The 22,047-nt window shown below is 38.0% G+C and overlaps 1 protein-coding gene across 5 annotated transcripts in view; it reads right to left on the bottom strand.

Moving 5' to 3' along the window:
* The window catches only part of TSHR (thyroid stimulating hormone receptor), a 156,595-nt gene that overhangs the window by 47,797 nt on the left and 86,751 nt on the right, over positions 1-22,047 (bottom strand). For 3 of the 5 annotated variants that reach the window (XM_053224792.1, XM_015081771.3, XM_027066341.2), the window contains exon 4: positions 17,573-17,647. The exons of the other annotated variants lie outside the window; for them this stretch is intronic. In XM_053224792.1, the coding sequence (XP_053080767.1) occupies positions 17,573-17,647 (75 nt within the window). The remainder of the gene's footprint in view (positions 1-17,572; positions 17,648-22,047) is intronic. 5 annotated transcript variants of the gene reach the window in all.

Genomic DNA, 22,047 nt, shown 5'->3' with positions numbered 1-22,047 from the left:
ACGCAGGTGCCCCCAGAAAGGCCCACTTTTAAGTACATATAAAATTTTGTCCTGGTTTGAAACTAAAAGCCCTGTATTTCTGGAGCTCTGCCCGCCCTGGGTAAACTGGGATACTTGGCTACCGCATTGCACAATCTCATAGTTGTCCCACCTGTCCCTCTAAAGATACTTTAGATGCTTCCATGTGGAAGTGCTCTCTCTCTCTCTCTCTCTCTCTCTCTCTCTCTCTGGTGAGCAATAAACTCCTTGTCAGAGCTTTCCTTTTGGGGAGAAGGGTTCGAACTGCTGTCAGTCAGATGTAAACGAGTTAGGAGAGTTTGCAAACTGTCTGAGTGTGGTTTGCAGTCTGGAAAGCTGCTCCATGAGAGAGTACTGTTGAACAAGCCGCACTTGAGTGAGTGCCCCAAGAGAGAGCCACAGTGCAAGGCAGCCAGCCAGCTGAAGCCGCTTTAGGGGTAGTGGCTAGAGAAAGGAGAAACTGCTGTGGGTTCCAGCTGATTAAATGAGGCTGAAGCTACCTGACGGCTCTAAGGGCAGAAAGCGGTGGGAGAGGCTGCAAGGAGAGTGGGGAGAGACAAAAGAGGTGGATTTCTTAGGGGAAATCTAAGAGTACAAAAAGGGACAGACAGACAAGAGTTACCTCAAGAAAACATCAAGGAAAAGAAGCCACTTTCTGAGGTAAGAAGACAGCTGATCATGCTCATAAGTGACTTAAAAAAAAATAAAATCTTTGCTGAGAGAAAGATAAATAGATACTGTATGACTTCACTTATATGTGGAATCTAAAAAAGCCAAATTCCAGGGCACCTGGGTAGTTGCATCTATTAAGCGTCTGACTCCTTGATTTTGGCTCAGGTCATGATCTCCAGGTTCATGACATCAAGTCCCCTGTTGGGCTCTGTGCTGACAGCACTGAGCCTGCTTGGGATTCTCTGTCTCCTCTCTCTCTGCCCCTCTCCCACTTGTTTTCTCTCTCTCTCTCTCTCAAAAATAAATAAACTTAAAAAATAAAAATAGAAAAGCCAAACTCAGAGAAATAGGGACTACAGTGGTGCTCACCAGGGGCTGGGGAAGGACTGGGAGATGGGGAGATACTGGTCAAAGCGTACATGTATTTATCAGATTAACAAATTCTGGGGATCTAATGTACAGCATGCTAATGTACTTGAAAGTTGCTAAGAGAGATCTTAAATGTCCTCACCACAAAAAAAAAATGGCAATTATATGACAGGATGGATGTGTTAGCTAATGCTATGGTGGTAATAATTTTGCAGTATACGAATGCATCAAATCAACACATTGTACACTTTCACCTTACACAGTGTTACATGTCAATTATACCTCAAAACTAGAAAAAATAAAAGCCCTGGTGCAGCACAGAAGGGGGGAGGGGCACGAACTGCCAGCTTAGCTAATGGAGACAGATGTGAGAAGGGAATGCAGCTGGCATAACCTTTTCAAAGACAGAAAGCAGAGAGGAGTGGAGGTAAGCACTCTTGAACCTCTGATAAGAGGACGAGGGTGAAGGAGGAGTCCGAATTTGAATGAGTTCCAAGCATGCCTGGGGGAGTGAACTTGAATCACACAATTTTGCGTTAAGCGCAATTTCAGCCAAACAGTGCAGGAGGCGACTATGTTGCCGGGAAGCTGGGGACACCAACAGAAAGAAAACATGTATGCCATTGCGGCACAGCAGGTTGGAATAGAGAGGACCCCAGAGTGAGTCTGAACAAAAGCTGGAGACGGCGGTGTCCCCGGCTCAGTGGCCTGGGTCCCTGGCTGACTGCCCACCTTCTCCTCCACCCAGGACTGTCCCAGGAGCAAGTAATAGCCTTCGCTTATCTTAGGGCTGTTAACGTAGTTTTATTTTTGTCTATTTTTTACTGCAATTAGCCTGCCCAAATGAATACAATAAGCATCAATAAAATTTTTTAAATACAGAGTGCAGTGTTAATTGTGGTCATCGCTGGTAGATAGTTCTGGAATCTAGGAATATGTAATTTTCACTTTTTATGTTTAAAATTAAAAAAAATGAAACGAGGTGCCTGGGTGGCTCGATTGGTTAAGGGTCCAACTCTTGATTTTGGCTCAGCTCATGATCTCACAGTTTGGTGAGTTTGAGCCCCATGTCGGGCTCTGTGCTGAACCTGTTTGAGATTCTCTCTCTCTGCCCCTCCCTGCTTGTGTTCTCTCTGTCTCTCTCAAAATTAAAAACAAACGTAAAAAAAAAAAAAAGCATACAAAAAATTCCCCAAATTAAACAAAGGCAAAGGAATATATATTCTGTATAAAAGTTTAAAAAATATATCTCCAGTGCCAGATCAGCTGCTTCAATCTTCTAGAATACTCTTCTATGGAGTGGGGCTTTTTCGATGTGCAGAGAAATATTTGAGGATTTTGAAGCTGATTACAAAAGCCCAGCCTTGGAGATTTAAAGGGTAATAAGGGACTGAGTATACTTATCACTCAGGATAGCTCTACCAGCGAGGGGGTGGGAGAGCTGACTTAAATGAAGCAGGTAACAGTCATCCTCATTTTTCAGACAAAACAATGAAGACACGTATAGCAAGCGTATACATAATCTCCTGTTACACAGAGGCAACCCTGGGTCTTAACCTAGGAATTGTGACCCTAAATACTGCTTTATTTTTAATTTTTTTTAATGGTGTTTAAAGGAGATCATCCACCAGAACTAAAAAGAAATTTAAATACTCATTATTGTTTCATTTCCCTTCATTGGATTTCAAATAAACTGGGCATTTAAATGACCTGTGTTAACAGTGATGCCCTGAATGCCTTGTTTTCACAAACCAGCAGATCAATACTTTAGCATACATTAGGTTTATTTAATCATCTGACTAGATTCCGGGCTTTTTCTTCGGAGAAACATTTGTTCATTCTTAATAAGAGTAAAGAACTGAGAAATTGGCTTGTTCAAAACAGCTGGCATTGAGGCAGGCACTTAGTACACCCCCAGACAGTATGGGAAATCAGCAAAGTGACAGAAGAGAGTTCCCAGGTTGGGGAGAGAGAGAAAAAGGAAGAGAAATGAAGGTTTAAATCCTTCTACTATTAAGGAACGTTCCAACTACTTATTTCCTTCCATTTTCCTGTGCCCGCTTTCCCTCTCAACTACTCACCAGGCATCAGAACATGGCACTTGCCTGTGATCCTTAGCCTTAGAGATATTTGTCCAGCCTCAGCACCCCCTCCGCTCCCTAGTTCATGAGTAGAAAGCATGCCAAGCTGGGAAACAAACTGAGGGTAATAATAAAGCTGATTTGGCATTTCACCTGTAAAGTGAGAGGGGGACCACCGCAGACCGGGAGACGAGACAGTTTTAGACTTGCAGGAGCACAGACACTGAGTTGGAAAGAGATGTCTGGAGACAAGACAAGCTTTCCTGGCTGGGATGGTTAAACTTTTAAGAAAAACAAATGCAGGGGCACCTGGGTGGCTCAGTCGGTTAAGCATCCATGATCTCAGGATCGTGATCTCAAGGTTATGAGATTGAGCCCCATGTCAGGTTCCATGCTTAGTGTGGAGATTAAGATTCATTCTCTCTCTCTCTCTGGCCCCTCTTCCCAGCTCATTCATGCTCTCTCTCTCAAAAAAAATAAATTAATTAAAAATTAAAAAAGAAATACAAATATAATAATGTGTAAGACTGTATAAAACAAGAAACTGAATGTGAATAATGGACAAAATCCTAGCTCTCGGCCAGCCCCCAGCTTCTTTTCAACTCTTCAATTTGATTTTCAATTTTTTTCTAGTCTGCTTTTAAGAAGCAGTAGTTCCAAAAAAAGTGGGAGGCATGGGGCACATGGGTGGCTCAGTCGGTTAAGTGTCCATGATCTCAGGGTTATGAGATTGAGTCCCATGTCAGGCTCCATGCTTAGTGCGGAGATTAAGGTTCCTTCTCTCTCTTCCTGTGCCCCTCTCCCCAGCTCATTCGTGCTCTCTCTCCCTCTCTCTCTCTCACTCTCTTGCTCTCTAAATAAATACGAAAGAAATACAAATGCAATAATGTGCAAAACTATGTGTGTAAAACAAGAAGCCGAATGTGAATAATAGCCAAAATCCTAGGTCTCGGCCAGGCCCCAGCTTCTTTTCAACTCTTACTTCAATTTGATTTTCAATTTTTTTCTAGTCTGCTTTTAAGAAGCAGTAGTTCTGAAAAAAGTGGGAGCCACATGGGTGGCTCGGTCAGTTAAATGTCTGACTTCGGCTCAGGTCATGATCTCCTGGTTCCTGGGCTTGAGCTCCTCATCTGGCTCTGTGCTGACAGCACGGACCCTGCTTTGGATCCTCTGCCTCTCTCTGTCTGCTTCTTCCCAGCTTGCATCCTCTCTCTCTCAAAAATAAACACTGAAAAATTTTTTTTAAAAAGTGGGAGGCAGGCCACTTTCTCTTTGATTAGGTCTGTTCACTCTAGTGGGCACAGTGGAGAGAGATTCATTAAAACTAAAGGAATTTTATTGGACGTTTATTAGGTGCAACTTTACTGTATTCTCTGGGAGGTATAGGGAGGGAGTAAGTAGTTACTTAACTACTTTAGAAACAAGTTGTGTATATATTGGCAAAGCCATAATTTTGTTACCTTAAATACTTTAAATGCGGCACAGTAGTGAGGTGAAAACTGGTACGAACAACTAGGTAAATTAATTTTAAGGTAAAATTTTCTGATAGGCTTTTATCACATAAGTAGTATTTTAACATCAAGTATTAACTTTAAGATTGGTGCATATTGAAGGAACGCTTAATTTTTATTTTTTGGTTTTTTACTTTATTTTTTAATGTTTATTTTTGTGTGTGTGAGAGAGAAAGAGAGACAGCATGAGTGGGGGAGGGGCAGAGAGAGAGGGAGACACAGAATCCGAAGCAGGCTCCAGGCCCCGAGCTGTCAGCACACATCCCAATGAAGGGCTTGAACTCATGAACCATGAGATCATGACTGGAGCTGAAGTTGGGACGCATAACTGACTGAGCCACCCAGGTGCCCCATGTTTTGTGTTTTTAAAATACCATTATGTAAAAAGCATTTCCTCTGGCATTAAATAGTGTTTGACAACAGGTTTCTAATGGTTGCTCATTATTTCACATTAAACCATTCTCCTAGCTGACCATTTGAATAGTTTCCAAATTTAAAAAAAAATTTTTTTTAACGTTTATTCATTTTTTTGATAGAGACAGAGCATGAGTGGGAGAGGGGAAGAGAGAGAGGGAGACACAGAATCTGAAGCAGGTTCCAGGCTCTGAGCTGTCAGCACCGAGCCCGACGTGGGTCTCAAACCCACGGACTGTGAGATCATGACCTGAGCTGAAGTCAGATGCTCAACCGACTGAGCCACCCAGATGCCCCTGAATTTTTACTATTATAAATTATTACTATTTACTATTACTATTACTATTAAATTTACTATTATAAATTAATTCTGAGACAACTGGATTTCTATGTAAACTTTTTCTCACTCTTCTGTTTATTTTTTTAGGGAAAATTTATAGAAGTGGAATTACCAGGTCAAAAAGTATAAAGTCTGTCAAAGCTCTTGGTGTACACTAGATCCTTAGCTTTTGATGTCCTGATTTTTAGGCTAGCAGTAACTTTTTGCTAATAGTCTATAAATTCACAGAAAAAAATTTTTTTTCCAAATTATCAATTCTTTTTCAATGAGAGAAATCTTAATTATTCTACTTTGATAATAATGAAGTGTTTCACTACTAACATTCCATTACTAAGGGGAAAATAATCTATAACTGAAAGGTGGTATTCATAATGTTGATGCACCTTTTAATTTATTGAGGAATTAAAAAATAATAGATGTTAATTCAAAGAGAGTTTATAAGTCTTCAGATTTTTATATTTACTTTTAAATGTTTATTTATTTTTGAAAGAGAAAGTGAGTGGGAGGAGGTGCAGAGAGAGAGGAGGAACAGAGGATCCAAAGCGGATTATGTGCTGACGGCGGAGAGCCCTATGCAGGGCTCGAACTCATGACCCGTGAGATCATGACCTGAGCTGAAGTCCAACGTTCAACTGACTGAGCCACCCACTCTGACACCCCGTATCCTCAGATTTTTAAAGCTGATTGAAGAAAATGTAAGTGTGCCAGCAGATTTTTCCACTAGAAATAGGACATTATAAAAGTGATTTTCCGGGGCAACTGGGTGGCTCAGTCAGTTAAGTGTCTGACTTGATTTTGGCTCAGTTTGTCTGACTTGATTTGATCTCACAGTTCCAGGCATCAAACCCCATGTTGGGCTCTGTGTTGGCAGCACAGAACCTGCTTGGGATTCTCTCTCTTCCACTCTCTCTGCCCCTACCCCCACTCTCAAAATAAATAAATAAACTTTTAAAAAAAGCGATTTTCCAAATTGCCTGTATGATGCATATAGCTAATTAATTGCATGACTATTGAATCATCAGGACTAAGACGGGTACTTTTGAAATCCCTAATAAATCCACTTGACTCAATCTAATGAAGCAGTGAATATTAAATCTTATCACATTATCTGCCATAAATCACAATTTTTATCTACCCAGTTTATAGAATTTTTATTGTGATTTTTTAAAAAATCCACATAAAAGTAAAAACATCCTTCTAATGGCAGCCTTTTCTTTATTTCTGTTTTTAATTGAAGAGAGATGGTTTTGCCAGACACTCTTGGTTTCAAATTCTGACTCTGAAATTTCTTAGCGGAGTAAATTAGGGCACAAGCCCCATGAAGTATGTATTACCATCTTCAGTTTGTGTCGTGGAAACTGAGGCTTAGTAAGATTAAGTGAGAGAAGATACATGAAGCACTTTTAGCAGAGTGCTTGCCCTTAAAAGGTGTTCAGTAATTGCGGCTGCTACTATTAGGGGGAACAATGGCAACAATCTGTGTACAATTGAAACCATGAAATAGAAGATAGAAGTGACCAGGTTTCATCATTTTACAGGTGTAAGTCTTTATCAAATGTATACTTTGGGGGCCAAACTCTACCCCAGTGGTAGTTTAAAACCCAGGAGAACTGATTTAAATCCACTTAGGACTCTCAATAACTTATAAAGAAACCTGCCATTCTTGTAGTTTTCTTATACAAATCTTCAATGTCTTTCACCCATTGTTAACTAATACATAATTGCTACCTCTTCTGGGTATCTGTTGTCCTATAACAAATTACCCCAAACTAAGTGGGGTAACAATTTTGTGGATTAGGATTTCAAGCATTGCTAAAGTGGGCTTTTCTTCTGCTTCATGTGGCATCCACTGGGATCACTGGTTGGTATTTAGCTGGTGTCTGGATCAATCTAGAGGTCCAAGATAGTTGTGCTTCTATGCCTGGCCCTTTGAAGGTGATTGCTAGAAAGCTAGGCTCAGCTAGGCCCTTCTCCTTCTCCGTGTAGTAATTCAGAGCCTCCCCATATGGTCTTGCCTTCAACAGGGTTTACACAGTGGCTTAAGGCTCCAAGCATCTAAAGTGAAAGCTGCCAGTTCACTTAGAAACTGGGCCTGAAAATGCATGGTGTCACTTACACCGTAATCTATTGATGTACCGAAAAAACATTTCAAAATTTGAACAAAACCAGAAATCCATAGGCCCAGGAATTCCAGAAAACCAAAAGCTGGTTAAATACAAAGACAATGTCACCTAGGTATATTATTTTGAAAGCCCAGAATATAAAGCCTTAAAAGCAGCCCGAGAAAAGAGGGCATGTTCATTATAGGAGAACAATGGTAAGAATAGGAATGACTACTCATCAGAAACAATGAAGGCCAGAAGACATTGGAAGATACCTTCAAAGGGCTGAAACAGATTGCCTTGTTAGAAGTCTATACCCAGTGAAAATAATCTTTAAATATTAAGGTAAAATAAAAGTGTCTTCAGATAAAGAAAGCTGACAAAATTTGTGGCCAGCAGAACCACACTAACATGCTAAAGGAAGTCCTTCAAACTTACGGAAATGATTGAATCAATGGAAAGAATGAACACTGGAAACATTAAATATGTGAGTATATATAAGAGACTAGTTTCACTTAAATTCTTTAAAAGTCAATCAACTCTTTAAAAAATATAGTAATGTATTATGGAATTTATAACATATATAGAAATAAAATATGTGGCAAAAATATCACTGAAGATGGGAAGAGGTAAATGCAGTAATAATTTTAAGTTTCTTACATGTCATGGGCATTGGTATGATAAGCCTTCTTGATGGACTATGTTAAATGAAGGATGTATTTTGTAATCCCTTGAATAACCACAAAAAATATTACAAAGAGCTAAAAAGTTAAAAGGTAGAATAAAATATTAAAAACCAAAAGCAAAGACAAACTGATTAATCCAAAAGAAGCCAAAGGAGGAATAAAGGAACAAAGAAGATAAATAGAAAATAATTGAAAATGGCAGACTTCAACTATATCAATAACTGAAGTAAATGTAATGGACCAACTACTCCAACTGAAAGGCAGAGATTGTCAGACTGGATATAAAAGCAAGGTCCAATTATATAAAATATATTTTATATATAAATACATAAAGTTATTGAACTCAATTTTCTTACTGTAAATTTTTAGCTACTTAGAAGTGCAAAGATTAAGTGAAGTGTTGAACATTTAGCATAGTGTTGGGAGATAGTACATTTTCTAAACATATGTCAGTACACACATATACCAAATGTTCTATCAATCAGATTTTTTATTAATTCAGACTGACCTCTTTCAATTCATTATTTTAAAAGAGTGTGTTCAGTATATATCCACTTGTTCCTTTTGGGGGCTTTAATCTGATAGTTTCTTTGTAGTTTGATGTAGGTGATTGGCACATAAAACACACTGCCTTGTGGAAACTATTATCACACATTTGTATAATCACAAATTTTAATAAGTTCTGTAGAGGATTCAATGATGGATTCACAAGGAGAATAATGTAGGTGGGGGGTGGGTGGGTAGGATCCAGGGTATGTCTAAGTAATATTCAGGAAGAGAAAATAAATAATCAGTAGAGTTAAATGGGCAAAGACCGAGATTAAAGAACTTGGTAGACACAGGCAAAAGCATTTGAAGGTCTTCAGGTGGGGAAGATCTTGGACTGTCCAAGGAATTAAAGAACACAGGTTCACAGGAACGGAGTGAGATGAGGAGACAGATGTGGGCAGGGGCCAGCTGCAGTCCTGGGCCTGGAAGTTTCCTTTGAAAACCGTGGATTTATCTTAAGAGCAAAATCACTCTGGCTATTGTGCAGAAATGAATTAGAGGGGTCCCAAAAAGGCAAGATTAGTTAAGCTATGAAATTACTGTATCCCAAGCAAGAAATTATGATGGCTTGAGCAAGGGTCATGGCAGTGGAGAGTAAAGGGTATACTTTTTATATATTAGAGTAGTAGAATTAACAGTATGTGGTGAAGGATTAGAGGGGGGTAATGAGGAAAGAAGGTATAGTGATACCCCTCAGGTGTCTGGAATTTGCAATAAGATGAATGGAAGTGCCATGTACTGCCTCAGCAAATACCGTAGGAGTGGTGGATTTTGGAGGAAGAGGTAGATTTCATTTGGGGCATTTAAGGAGTGACATACATGTGAGACATCTGAGAGGAGATGTCAAGGAGACCAAAAGGTAAATGGCCCAAGAATAAAAAGAGAGGCCTGGACCAGTTATGTCAATCTGAGAATAGTTGGATAAGGTCACATGGGGGAGAATCACAGAGTAAGAAGAGAAGAAGACACAGCACTTGGCCACGTGGAACTCCAGTGTTTAAAAGTGTGGAAGTATAACGAACCAGGAAAGGAGAATGAGAAAGACTGGCCATCATGGTAGAGGATGACCAGGAGTGTGGGATCACAGAGGCCAAGGGAGGAGGGTTTAGGTAAGAATATAATGAGGGGTACCTGGGTGGCTCAGTTGGTTGAGCTCCCGACTCTTGATTTTGGCTCAAGTCATGACCCAGGGTGATGGGATCGAGCCCCACATTGGGCTCTACATTGAACATGGAGCCTGCTTGAGATTTTCTCTCTCTCTCCCTCCCTCCTCCTCTCCCCCTCTCCCTCTCTCTCTGCCCCTCTCCTTCGCTTGTTCTCTCTCAAATAAAATAAAAAAGAATGATCCACTGTTTTGAATCCTGTGTATAGCTAAGATGTAATTTAGCATAACTTTAGCACAGGGTTAAACGTAACTATTTGTTGAATGAATAGGTAGCTTTTTATCTTTGGAATGCCAGATCTAGGTCACCAACAATTTTAGTGCATATTTTCTAGCATTGCAATTCCTACCACAGAGTACAGTCTAAGCATGAAGTGGGAAGTGAGCTCAGAGGAGTAATGGACTGCATTAGCAGAGACATTTGAAAAAGTAATGAAAGGACGTTTAGAAGTGGGGATGATGGGCTGTGAGTCCTTCCATACAACCTATTTACCAAATCACACAGCCGAAAGGGAGGAAGAGGGCAGCTGAGGAAAGACATCCATGAAACAGAGTAACATTATGTTCTTTAACTGCTAATGTTCTTACTGAGGCCTTTGAGTAAGTGTTGACAATATGCACTGACATTTGCCATCTACACTTCAGTATCTATATTGTAGCAAATCCAACTTGATGAAGGGCTCTGTTTCCTAAATAAATCAGAGGGCTTCAGTTCTCTGCTCAAGAGTCCTAGGGAGGTTTGGCTGATGGTGCTATGCTGTTTATAGATGAAACAAATCATTCTTTATTGATATCTTAAAAACAATTTTTTTAATGTTTATTTATATTTGAGAGAGACACAGCATGAGCGGGGGAGGGGCAGAGAGAGAGGGACACAGAATCTGAAGCAGGCTCTGGGCTCTGTGCTGTTAGCCCAGAGGCCCATGCAGGGCTCAGATTCAGAAGTGGTGAGGTCATGACCTGAGCCCAAGTCGCTGTTGAACCTACTGAGCCACCCAGGCGCCCCTCTGTGTTGATATTTTGTTTCATGCTTTCCTATCTCAATTCTTAGAGGGAGGGAGAGGGATTCTTTAGCTCTGCTTTTCTCATGCAAGTAGTATAATGCTTTGTTTATAGTCATTTCTTAATAAATGATTACAAACTAAAGGCATTAAGCATTTGGGTGGTAGGAGCCCAAAAGTCTTCACTATCCTTTTCCTTTGTGCCAACGAAAATCATTTGCAGATATGTATTAGGCAGATCTGGAGAAAGGCAAGATGTTTTATTCTCCTATTTTCTAAGATGTTAGACTCTTAATACCTCATATACATAAGAGAGATATCCTTTTAAAAATCCATTTCTAAACTCATCCTCCTTTTAGTTTTTGTATTTAATAGTTTTCTTTCCTCCTCAAAGTTAACACTTTCCCTCAGAGGGAGAAAATGCATATTTCTAAGAGAAATGTTAACTACTAGAATCTTTATGAGGAAAAGGCCACAATAAAAACAAAACGGTTGCTTTTAAGAGCTGCAGGATGTATATGGAGCTTTGTCACAAATTAATTTCTTTGATTTTTTTTGGAGAGGGGCAGAGAATCAAAATGGTATAATAAGGGAGCGTTATATTTGGAGTCTGGAGATTTGGTTTTGAATTTAAGCCGTTGTTCTTACTGACCTAGATTCTCAGTTCTCTTGGATATTGTACTTTCTTTAGTTTCAATTTGCTGTTCCTTTGTAAATTTCTTGTGCTAGATACGTAAAATATGTAATTTATCGTCAGCCTTCATTTTTAATCTGTCTTTTTAAAGCCGTACATTTTCTTTAACTATGACTTTAACTGCATCTCATGGGTTTTGATTTGTCATATTTTTATTGTCACTTAAGTTAAAATTGCTTCCTAGTGTCTACTGTGATTTCTTCTTTGACCCATGGTTATTTAGAAGTGCATTTTTTATTAGTCAGAGAACATACTTGATTTTAATTTTTTGTAAGCTATTGAGACTTGCTTTCATGGCTCTGCATATGGTCAATTTTTTAAAAAAAAATTTTTTTTAATTAAGTAAACTCTACACCCAATGTGGAGCTTGAACTTAAGACCCTAAGATAAAGAGTCACATGCTCCACCAACTGAGCCACACAGGCACCCCTGCATGTGGTCAATTTTAATAAATATTACATGTGTCCTTGAAAAGAAAGAATATGTACTCTGCAATTGTTGGGTAAAATATTTTATACAAGTCAGTAAGCTTAAGTTTGCAAATGATGTTCTTCAAACCTTATTAATTTCTTATCAGTATTACTTTTTTGGTATGCATAGTCTGTAAGATAAAACCCTATTAAAACAAATCCCCACTATGATTGTGGATTATCTATTTTTTTTTTCAGTTCTATACATTTCTGCTTTTACATGGTTTGAAGCTATGCCCTTACAGATATTCAAATTTAGAATCATTATATCTGTCTATAGTAATTCTTTTTATCATAATACAATTTCCCTTTTTATATACAGGAAGACTTCATGGTCAACATATATTGGTATATTTATATCAATTTTCTCTTAGTTATTGTTTGCATGTTAATATTTTTATCCTTACACTTTCAGTCTTTTTATATCATTGTGTTTAAAGTATGTCCCTTGTAAGCAGCATACTATTGAATTTTTAGTTTTATTAACCTATCTGGCAATCTTTGTATTTTAACTAGAATAGTAAGTCCTTTTACATTTAACACAGTTAATATAAATATTACTTGGGGTTAAATCTATTTGTTGCAGAAGTTCTTTATTCTAATTTCTTGCTCTTTTTTGTATTAATTATTTTTATTATTCTGTTCCTCACGACTATTAGCTTGTTAGTTATCCATTCTTTTACAATTATTTTAGTTGTTGCCCTATGGATTAAAACATGTATTCATTATTTATAAAAGTCTAACACAAGGGGTGCCTGGGTGGCTCAGTTGGTCAAGCATCTGACCTCGGCTCAGGTCATGATCTTGCGGTTCGTGGGTTAGAGCCCCATGACAGGCTTTGTGCTGACAGCTCTGAGTCTGGAGCCTGCTTCGGATTCTGTGTCTCCCTCTCTCTCTGCTCCTCCCCTGCTCATGCTCTGTCTCTCTCTCTCTTTCAAAAATAAATAAAAACATTAAAAAAAAAGTCTAATACAAGTTAGTACTGTTACCATTTCTCATACAATTCAAGGACCTTAGAACAATTAAAAATTTTTTTAGTGTTTACTTATTTTTGAGAGAGAGAGACAGAAAGAGCATGAGCGGGGGAGGGGCAGAGAGAGAGAGAGAGAGAGAGGGAGACACAGAATCTGAAACAGGCTCCAGGCTGTCAGCACAGAGCCCCACACAGGGCTTGAACTCATGAACCGTGAGATCATAATCTGAGCTGAAGTCGGACACTTAACCGACTGAGGCGCCCAGGTGTCCTGGACCTTAGAAAAATTTAACACCATTTATAACCCTCCCATTCTTTATTTGCTATTGTGTATTTTAATTCTGTGGATATAGTTAGTCCTTGCTTTGCATGGTTCCAATATGCATAATATTCAGTTACCATTATTTAGTTAAATTTAAATAATATCTGGTCCCGACCACATGGTTCAAATTTTGGCTATCATAATATATTGTGTGAATAATTGCACAAAACTTTGCTGCCAGCTCTTCAGTCTATGCATCACTATGTACATAACAGATGTGTATCATTATAGGTGACCAGTTACACTTCTTTCAAAGTCATTGGTCATCAGTCACTGAGCATCTGTTATCCAGTTCATCTATAAACAGTAACACTGTGCAGCTGTATTGGCTCCTTGCCTTCCAGTGGTAAACCCATATGACATTTTGCAAAAGTGGATAATTGAAAGAGGGAACTGACCGGCAGAGATAAAAGTGCAGCAGAGAAACAAAATGTAATAATGCTGGAAGTGAAATTTGAATTGAATGTAAATGGAGTCATAGAAGAAATAGCTGAGCGTGTGAATGTTGATACATCCACTATTTGAGAGACTCTAGATATTCAATCACGGGAAATTTGTGAGGGCAAATTATTGACATTACTGAGCAAAATGGTTGTGAATGAAAGGATGAAAATGCCCCAAAAGAAAAGATGCTGATTAAAAAAACAAAATTCAATTAAAAGAACTGTAAGAAATATTTTATGACATTGAAAGAGCAGAGAATTAAATATTGGAAACTGATCCAGACCTAGAAAGAAGAATGACAATTTGCCAAGACATTGACGTGATGTTCTAGTAAGTTACACAGCAAAGAGAAAAAGGCATGTACTGTTCAAACTACTCTTGATTTTTTTTTTACAAAGAAATAAAACATTTTAATTGTAAACTTTAATTTTAAAGTTTAAAATTACAGTGTGCTAAATAAGTATCAGTGTACTATTTTTCCTTCCCCTATACATTTATAACCAACAGTAAAGGAGATTTTACTGTTTTGATAAACACTTTTAAAATTAAAAGTCACAAAACAATCCTAATTTTTTCATTGATTATTAAGATCACTTTGCATAGTTTCAGCATGCAGTTTTATGATCCTACACCCATCATGCAGCACAAGAATTGCCTGTGTTTTTAAATTTATTTATTTATTTATTTATTTATTTATTTATTTATTTATTTTTTTAAAATTTTTCTAGTGTTTGTTTATTTTTGAGAGAGAGAGAGAGACAGAGTGCAAGCATGGGAGGGGCAGAGAGAGAGGGAGACGCAGAATCTGAAGCAGTCTCCAGGCTCTGAGCTGTCAGCACAGAGCCTGATGCGGGGCTTGAACTCACAAACTGTGAGATCATGACCTGAGCTGAAGTTGGACACTTAACCGACTGAGCCACCCAGACGCCCTTAAATTTTTTTAAACGTTTACTTATTTTTGAGAGAGAAAGAGAGAGGCAGAATGTGAGCAGGGAAGGGGCAGAGAGAGGGGGAGACACAGAGTCTGAAGCAGGCTCCAGGCTCTGAGCTGTCAGCACAGAGCCCGACGCAGGGCTCGAACCCACAAACTGTGAGATCGTGACCTGAGCCAGTCAGATGCTTAACCTACTGAGCCCCAAGAATTGCCTGTATTTTAAACCCAGAAAAATATTTTTTGTTTAGTTTTGTGCAGTCCAGTGTCATTTATATTTACCTTTTGTATTGCTTGCTTTTCATTTCCTTCTGTACTTCTGGGCAACTATTTGGCATTATTTTCCTTTAACCTTAAAATTCCCTTTGGTAGGTTCTTCATATGAAGAACTTTTGTTTGCTTGAAATGTCTTTCTTTTGCCTTCAATTTCGAGGAAATTGGCAGATATTTACCATTGTTAATTTTGTTGTTATCCTCATCGTAGGTATCTTTCTATTGCTTTTATAGATTGTATCATTTCTGTTGAATGAATGATCAACTATCAATCCTGTTTCTACTTCTTTGAAAGTGTATATGTGTTTTTCCCCCTTTGGCTGCTTTTAGTGATTTTCACATGGTCTTTGGTTTTTAATACCTTTACCATGATGTGCCTTGATGTGTTTTCTTTGTATTTATCCTGTTGGGGTTTGTGGTAATTATATCTGTGACTTGGCATCCTTTATGAATTTTAGAAAATTCTCTTTAAATATTGCTTCTCTCCTTCTTTCTCTTTTCTTTTTTGGGACCCAATTACAGGTATTCCAGACTTTTTACTGTGCCATATATTTTTTGTTTTCTTTTTCTCTCCATGCTTCAGCCTGGATAAATACAAATATAAATATATTTAAAGTTTATTTCTTTATTTTGAGACAGAGACAGCACAAGGGGGGGTGGGGCAGGGGCAGAGAGAGAGGGAGACAGAGAATCCAAAGCAGGCTCTGCACTGTCATTGTGGAGCCTGATGTAGGACTCAGTCCCATGGAACCATGAGATCATGACCTGAGCTGAAACCAAGAGTTGGATGCTTAACTGACTGAGCCACCCAGGCGCTGTGGTTGGATATATTTTTCTGACTTAATCTTCCAGGTTACTGATTCTCTTTTGAGCTGTGTCTAATTTGTTGTTAAACTCGTGCTTGGATTTTATTTCAGTTATTGAATTTTTAAGTTCTTGTTTCTATTTGATCCTTTTTATAGTTTCTAATTCTATTTTGAAATTCTATAGTCTTTAAAATTTTGAATATATTAATTATAGTTATTAATTAAAGATCTGTGCCTAATAACTCCAAAACTCTAACATATGAATTTCCTCTCATTTTCTGTTGTTTGTTTTCTTCTCCTGCTTTTTTCCCCCATATGTTCTTGTTTTGTTTTTTTCTGTGCCTTGTTATTTTTTGTTGATTCAAAGCCAGGCATTATTAGTCTTTGTGAGAGTTGATCTATTTTCCATACTTCTGTGATGAAGCTGTTTAGGGATCCCAGCTAAAATCTTGGGATGTTAGTTTACTGAGGAGCCCGCCTCCTTCATAAGTCCTGAACTCCAATCTTTGATTCACTAGCCCTATGATATTGCCTAATCTTCTGTTCAGTCAGAGCCTCTCAATTGTTGATTACAATTCACAGAACACCTCAAGAGGAAAACAATCGAATGTTGTTTTGAGGATTTGCTTCTCTAGTTACTTTCAGAGTAATGATTGATCTGATGGAAGCTTGCCTACCATAGCTAAAAGCAACATTCTGAGCCTCAGTGTTCTTGAAGGCAGCAAAATGCAGTGCATAGGGAAATAATTTTCCAGTAAGATATTTATGGTGTAAAGATTCTGCTCTGATCCTTTAGTAACTGAGTGACTAAGGAAAACATATTTATCCTTTATGAATTTATGTTTTCCTTATATAAATAACAAAAAAATAATATCTGCTTAATAAGGTTGTTTTTTTGAGCCTTAAATATAGAACATAGAACGTTTATCATAATGTCTAGAACATACTAGGTATTTATAGAAAATAGGTATTTTTGTTTCTTCAAGGAAATAGTTAATATTTCATAGTATTTCATAAAATTAAGTGGCTGCCTAGAAGGATGTAATGTGATTATTTACAACTTTTAATCAATTGTAATGGACTAGAGAAATAAAAACAGAATAATTATTGACGAAATGTGCTGCCTGGTTTTAACACGGTAGGCATGGTGCTTAATGCTTACATGCATTATATCATTCAATATGTATGCTCACCATATGAAGTTAAAACTCTTATTAGCTTTATTTTACAAATAAGGAATGTGAGGCTAGGAAAGATTACATGATTGTGCAAGGTTAGACAGTGGGTGGACAGAGAAGCCGGGGTTCCAACCCAATTATAATCAACTCTAAGGCCAGAGTTTGTATCCTGACTCCTGTTCTAATCTCATGAAGCTACATTTCTCTTCTATGTTTTCCTAACTGAGGAAAAATGTTAGATATACAGAATCTTGCACAGGCCTGGAATCCAGTTAGTAGTCAGTAAATATGTATTGACTCACTGGACATCCACACCAATGAAATCTGCTGACATACTAGTAATAGAATGAAATGACAATTTGAGAAGAGAACTTCTAGTTTTGACTTTACCTTTCAACCATGGAAATGGGATTTTGGATGGATTAACAAACTGTGAGAACAAGTCAAGAATTTAATCAGACACAGAAGTTTTGAACCATGGTCGAACACCCAGCTGTTAACAGCCATTTGGAGCCCAGAATTATCAATCAAGACTGGCTATGGTGGGGTCTGTGCTGCACTTTTCATTGTACTTACATGTGAGTCATTTTACTCAAATTGTAGAAGGAATGTGATTCCAGTCGCTGCAGAGTTGCATCTATTGACAAATAGCTGAATATCATAAAAATATAATGCAAAGTAGAAAGTTAGTAGGGTTGTGAATGCCAAACATACTTCAAACATATTGATTTTGTTAAAACTTCTTTGTCAGGGGCTTCCCAGATCAGACAACATGTATAGCCTCCATGATTTCTCCCTAATTATGCTCCAATTAGTTATACTTTTTTCAAATCCTGTGATACCTGAAAGCTTCCCAATTCATTAGGTCCTATTCATCCCTAAGGTTTCATTTAAATGACACTTCCTGCAGAAGCTTTTCCTGAATTTCCCGATTAGGTAAAATTTCCCTTAAGTATCCCTTATTGCACCAAGAACTTCTCCTTTCATTAATTATCACAGTACAACTTTCTAATTGTTTGGATATTGTCTGATTAGGCTGTACATTCTCTGAAATGGAGAACAGTGTCTGCTTTGTGTGGCCTTTGAATTTTGAGTGTCTGTCATAGTGCCTGGCATGTAGTAGACCCTCAGTGAATATGTGTTAAGGTAATGAATAAACGGTGAATTACTCAAAATAGCAGAAAATGAAAGAAATTAGAAAAGAACACAATAATAAAAAAGAGGCATTTTTAACAGTGTAACTGCATGGGATTAGAAGTAGAGTCTCAAAGAAGATGAGAAATTTATAATTCTCTAGCAGAACATTCCGTAGGGTAGTGACTACATGTCTACTCAAGACTTCTTTATTTTGATTAATCTGAAAATTCAAGACTTTTCTGGAACTTTGTAAGCAAAGGATAACTCAAATAAAGGCTTTAATTATTATAAAAGAGAAAAGAGGAACTTCTAAGTACAACTTGTCAAGAATACCTAAGGAATACTGTTTCAAATAGCCTCCACAAATTCCATCTTGTTATAAGAATGACTAACGCAGCCAAACTCAGTGACTGCTTTTTATTGAGAGGTATCTCTATATTTGGGAAAATTAAATATTAATAGATGGTGTCCACCTGTTGTCATAACAGAGATTCTCAACCCTGGCCATTCAGCTAAACTACCTGGGAGGCTCTTAAAAGATACATATGTCTAAGACTTGATCCAGGATAACTAAATCAGAATTAATGAGGGATGATGTGCAAATACTTTTATTTAAAAAAAATCTATCTTTAAATTTTGAATTAAATCTGCTAGTAAAATGTTTTCATTAATACAATGTTTATAAAAGGAACTCTGTTCTATTTGGGTTTTTATCACGTCATTGGGAATGTTCTAATGGTCCTGTACTTCCTGTTTTATCTATTCTCTAAATAATTATCCTTTGATTTATCAGGTCACCTGAGCCATTGCCACTTGTAGATAACATTACATAAATTATTTTAATCCAAATATATTTTTAATATGGAAGGAGCAATGGAAGACATTGAAAAGATTATTTTTTGTGTGTGTATGTGTGTGTAGAGATCTGCAGAGATTTATAATGGATGAAGCTGTGCCATTTGAAGGAAAAGATGAATTTTGAAAGCTACAAACTTGTTTTCCTAACTTTATATCATACCTATTGCTCTGAATTTTCTCCTGAGTTTCTTAGTTTAGAAGTGTGAAGCTTTCTCAAAGGGTTACTAGAATGGTCATTCTGTCCACGTCATAAGAAGTTCCAGTTTCTCCAACTGAATGATACATCCTTAAAGGGCTCTTATGGCTCAATTGGGAAGACAAGATGTAGGAACCATTTATTCACTGGGATGAAAGATGTGATTCTCTGCTTGCTTATCCCTTTTTTATAAACAGGAAAAATCAGATCCCATCTCTTCCTCAAATTTCTTCTTAGCATGTAAGTCTTATGTAATCACTAGGGTGACCATATCATTCATCATCCAAACTAGGATATTTTTGTGAGTTACACAGGGTGCTATTAATAATTATGCATGAATAATAGGTGGAAATTTGTACTGAACCAGTACAAACCTATCCAGGATTGCCCAAATGTTTTCTCTCTTGCCCCCTAGGCAGACAAGACCTTTAACTATTACTTATGTATCTCTGCATGTTTTCATTCAACAAATATCTATTGAATATTTACTCTGTGTCAGTAAGTGGGCATTGACAAAACAGACCTGTTCCCCAGCTTCAAGGAACTCATAGTAATGGGTGATATAGGTACGTAAATGAGATTAGCATATACAGTGATAAGTGCTCTGATGTGCTTCAGGAAACATTTAACCCAGACTAGAGAATTCAGCATATTCTCCACGGAGGAAGTCTTAACAGGACCTTCAGATCTGCCTGGATGTCCTGTATATCTCAGCCAACCCTCCCTCTTTTATTGTCCATCACTTTTATTTCAAACCTTCTCAAATTTCTAACTCTCCTAACTTCACCCTCAATAATTAGCAGATAATCTTTTAATAACTTGTAGAAAAGATTGAAAGCTTGAGATGAGAATTCCTTGAATTCTCCACCAATAAGCCTATTAATCACCTGCATGGCTTCATCTCTTACTACTACTTTCTTGTTACAATGTAAAAGATGACAATTTTCTTGTACCAAGTCAATCCCTTTATTTGGATCCCATCTGTTCTTGCCTTCTCAGGGACCCCCAAATTGTTTGTTCTTCATTCTCTTTAGCCTATCCTTCTCCAATGATGCCCTTCACTGGTCCCAATTACATCTGCCTGGAATGAAGGAAAAATCATGTCTATGTCCTGATTACCTGCTGGACCCATAGCTTGCTTGATGCCTCAAAGGTAACTCAAATGCCATATGCCCCAAACGAACTCCTAACTGTCTCCTCGATTCTCCACAGCAAATTCGCACAAAACTTCTCTATCTCAGCAAATATGCTCATCAACCACACAGGTGTCCTGGTCAGACACTTGGATGAAATTCTCCATCTCTTCCCACCTCCAAATCAATCAACTTTTGTTAGTTCTCTTATTTATTTCTCAAACCTGGCCACTTTTTCTTTATTTTCCCTCAACCATTAGCATTCAGTTCACCATCCCCTCTGCCCCAGGGACACTGCAGCAACATCCTCACAAGTTTCCTGTCTCCAGTCTTACTCCATTTGACTCCCTTTCCACAGAACAAGCGAATGTTTCTAACACACCTGATCTGCCACTTCCATCCTGATAACCAGTTAGTGGCTTGGACCTTAGGGAAGATTTCAAATTCCTTTACGTGGTTCACAAGACCTTGAACTTGCTTATTCCCCAGTTTCATTTCTCTCTACTGCCCTTCTTCCCACTTAAACTTCAGCCTCAACAAGTTTATTTTAATTTAACCAACAGCGCAGCTTTCCCCTTCTTCTTGGAACTATCTTTCTACTTATTTCCCCCCCAGATCACAAGTTAGGTGTCATTTCCTCTAGGAAGCCCTCTATGACCACACTCTCCATCTAGGTAAGATGCTTCTTATATGAGTTACACAGCACTCTCTAACTGACTACACCATAGTATATCTCTTAGGAAGGAAAGTGGAAACTCCATGAGTTTTGTCAGATGTCATATGTGAAGCATTTAGCGAAGTACCAGGCACAGAGTAGGGCCCGATAAATATTTGTTGAATGAATGAAGTAATGGTCAAGCTATTGGGACATCCAAGCAGAGACACCAAATAAGCAATTATATAAGAAGATGAGAAGGGTATTTCAAGTTGTTTAACTTTTAGGCCACTAAACGCTGGTGCTGTTAAACGGAGAAGAAAGAACAGTTTAGCAGGAAGATGAGTTTATTTTGGCTATGCTGTTTAAAGTGGCTGTGGGACATCAAGATGATCATACTTGGGAAGAAGCTTTAATTCAGGCCTGAATTGTAGCAACAAGTCAGGGCTAGAGATACTCATTTAGGAACTAACTGTATTGGGTAACAGTGAAGCCAAAGGAATGGGAGTGTCCATTCAAGGAGAAGAGGGTATGAAGGAACTGGGACAAAAGAAGAATGAACTGATATTTAAGGAACTGAATGAAATGAAATAGGAAGTTAGGAGAGGAGAGTGAGAATGAGGAAGAGTAGCTCAGGTAAGATGTTAAAAAGAAGGATGAGAGAACAATATCAAGGAAATCAAAGGAGACAAGAATTTGAAAATAGAAGGGCTGTTCAGGAAATCAAAGACTGCAGAGATACATAGTTGGAATGGTTTCTCAGCCTCAGCCCTGTTGACATTTTGGACTAGAAAATTGTGGGAGGATATCCTGTGCCTTGTCGGGTGTTCAGCAGATCCTTCGCCTCTATCCATTCAATGCCAGTAGCACCCTCCTTTCTAGTTGTATCAACTAAAAATGTCAAATGCCCCTGAAATGACACAACAGACACTCGATAAATGGTCATGAAATCAATCAATTGAGCCAAAACCGACACAGGTTGCTCCTGGTTGTATTGTCATTTGGTGTACCTGAATTATCTTTGTGGCTTGTCAGAATCCATTAAACAAAATAAGGCCCTGGTTTATTTCAT

The sequence above is a fragment of the Acinonyx jubatus genome, chromosome B3, assembly GCF_027475565.1.
Source record: "Acinonyx jubatus isolate Ajub_Pintada_27869175 chromosome B3, VMU_Ajub_asm_v1.0, whole genome shotgun sequence".
Lineage (NCBI taxonomy): Eukaryota > Metazoa > Chordata > Mammalia > Carnivora > Felidae > Acinonyx > Acinonyx jubatus.
Note: the sequence above shows the minus strand (reverse complement) of the source record. Positions and strands in the feature narration are given on the sequence as shown.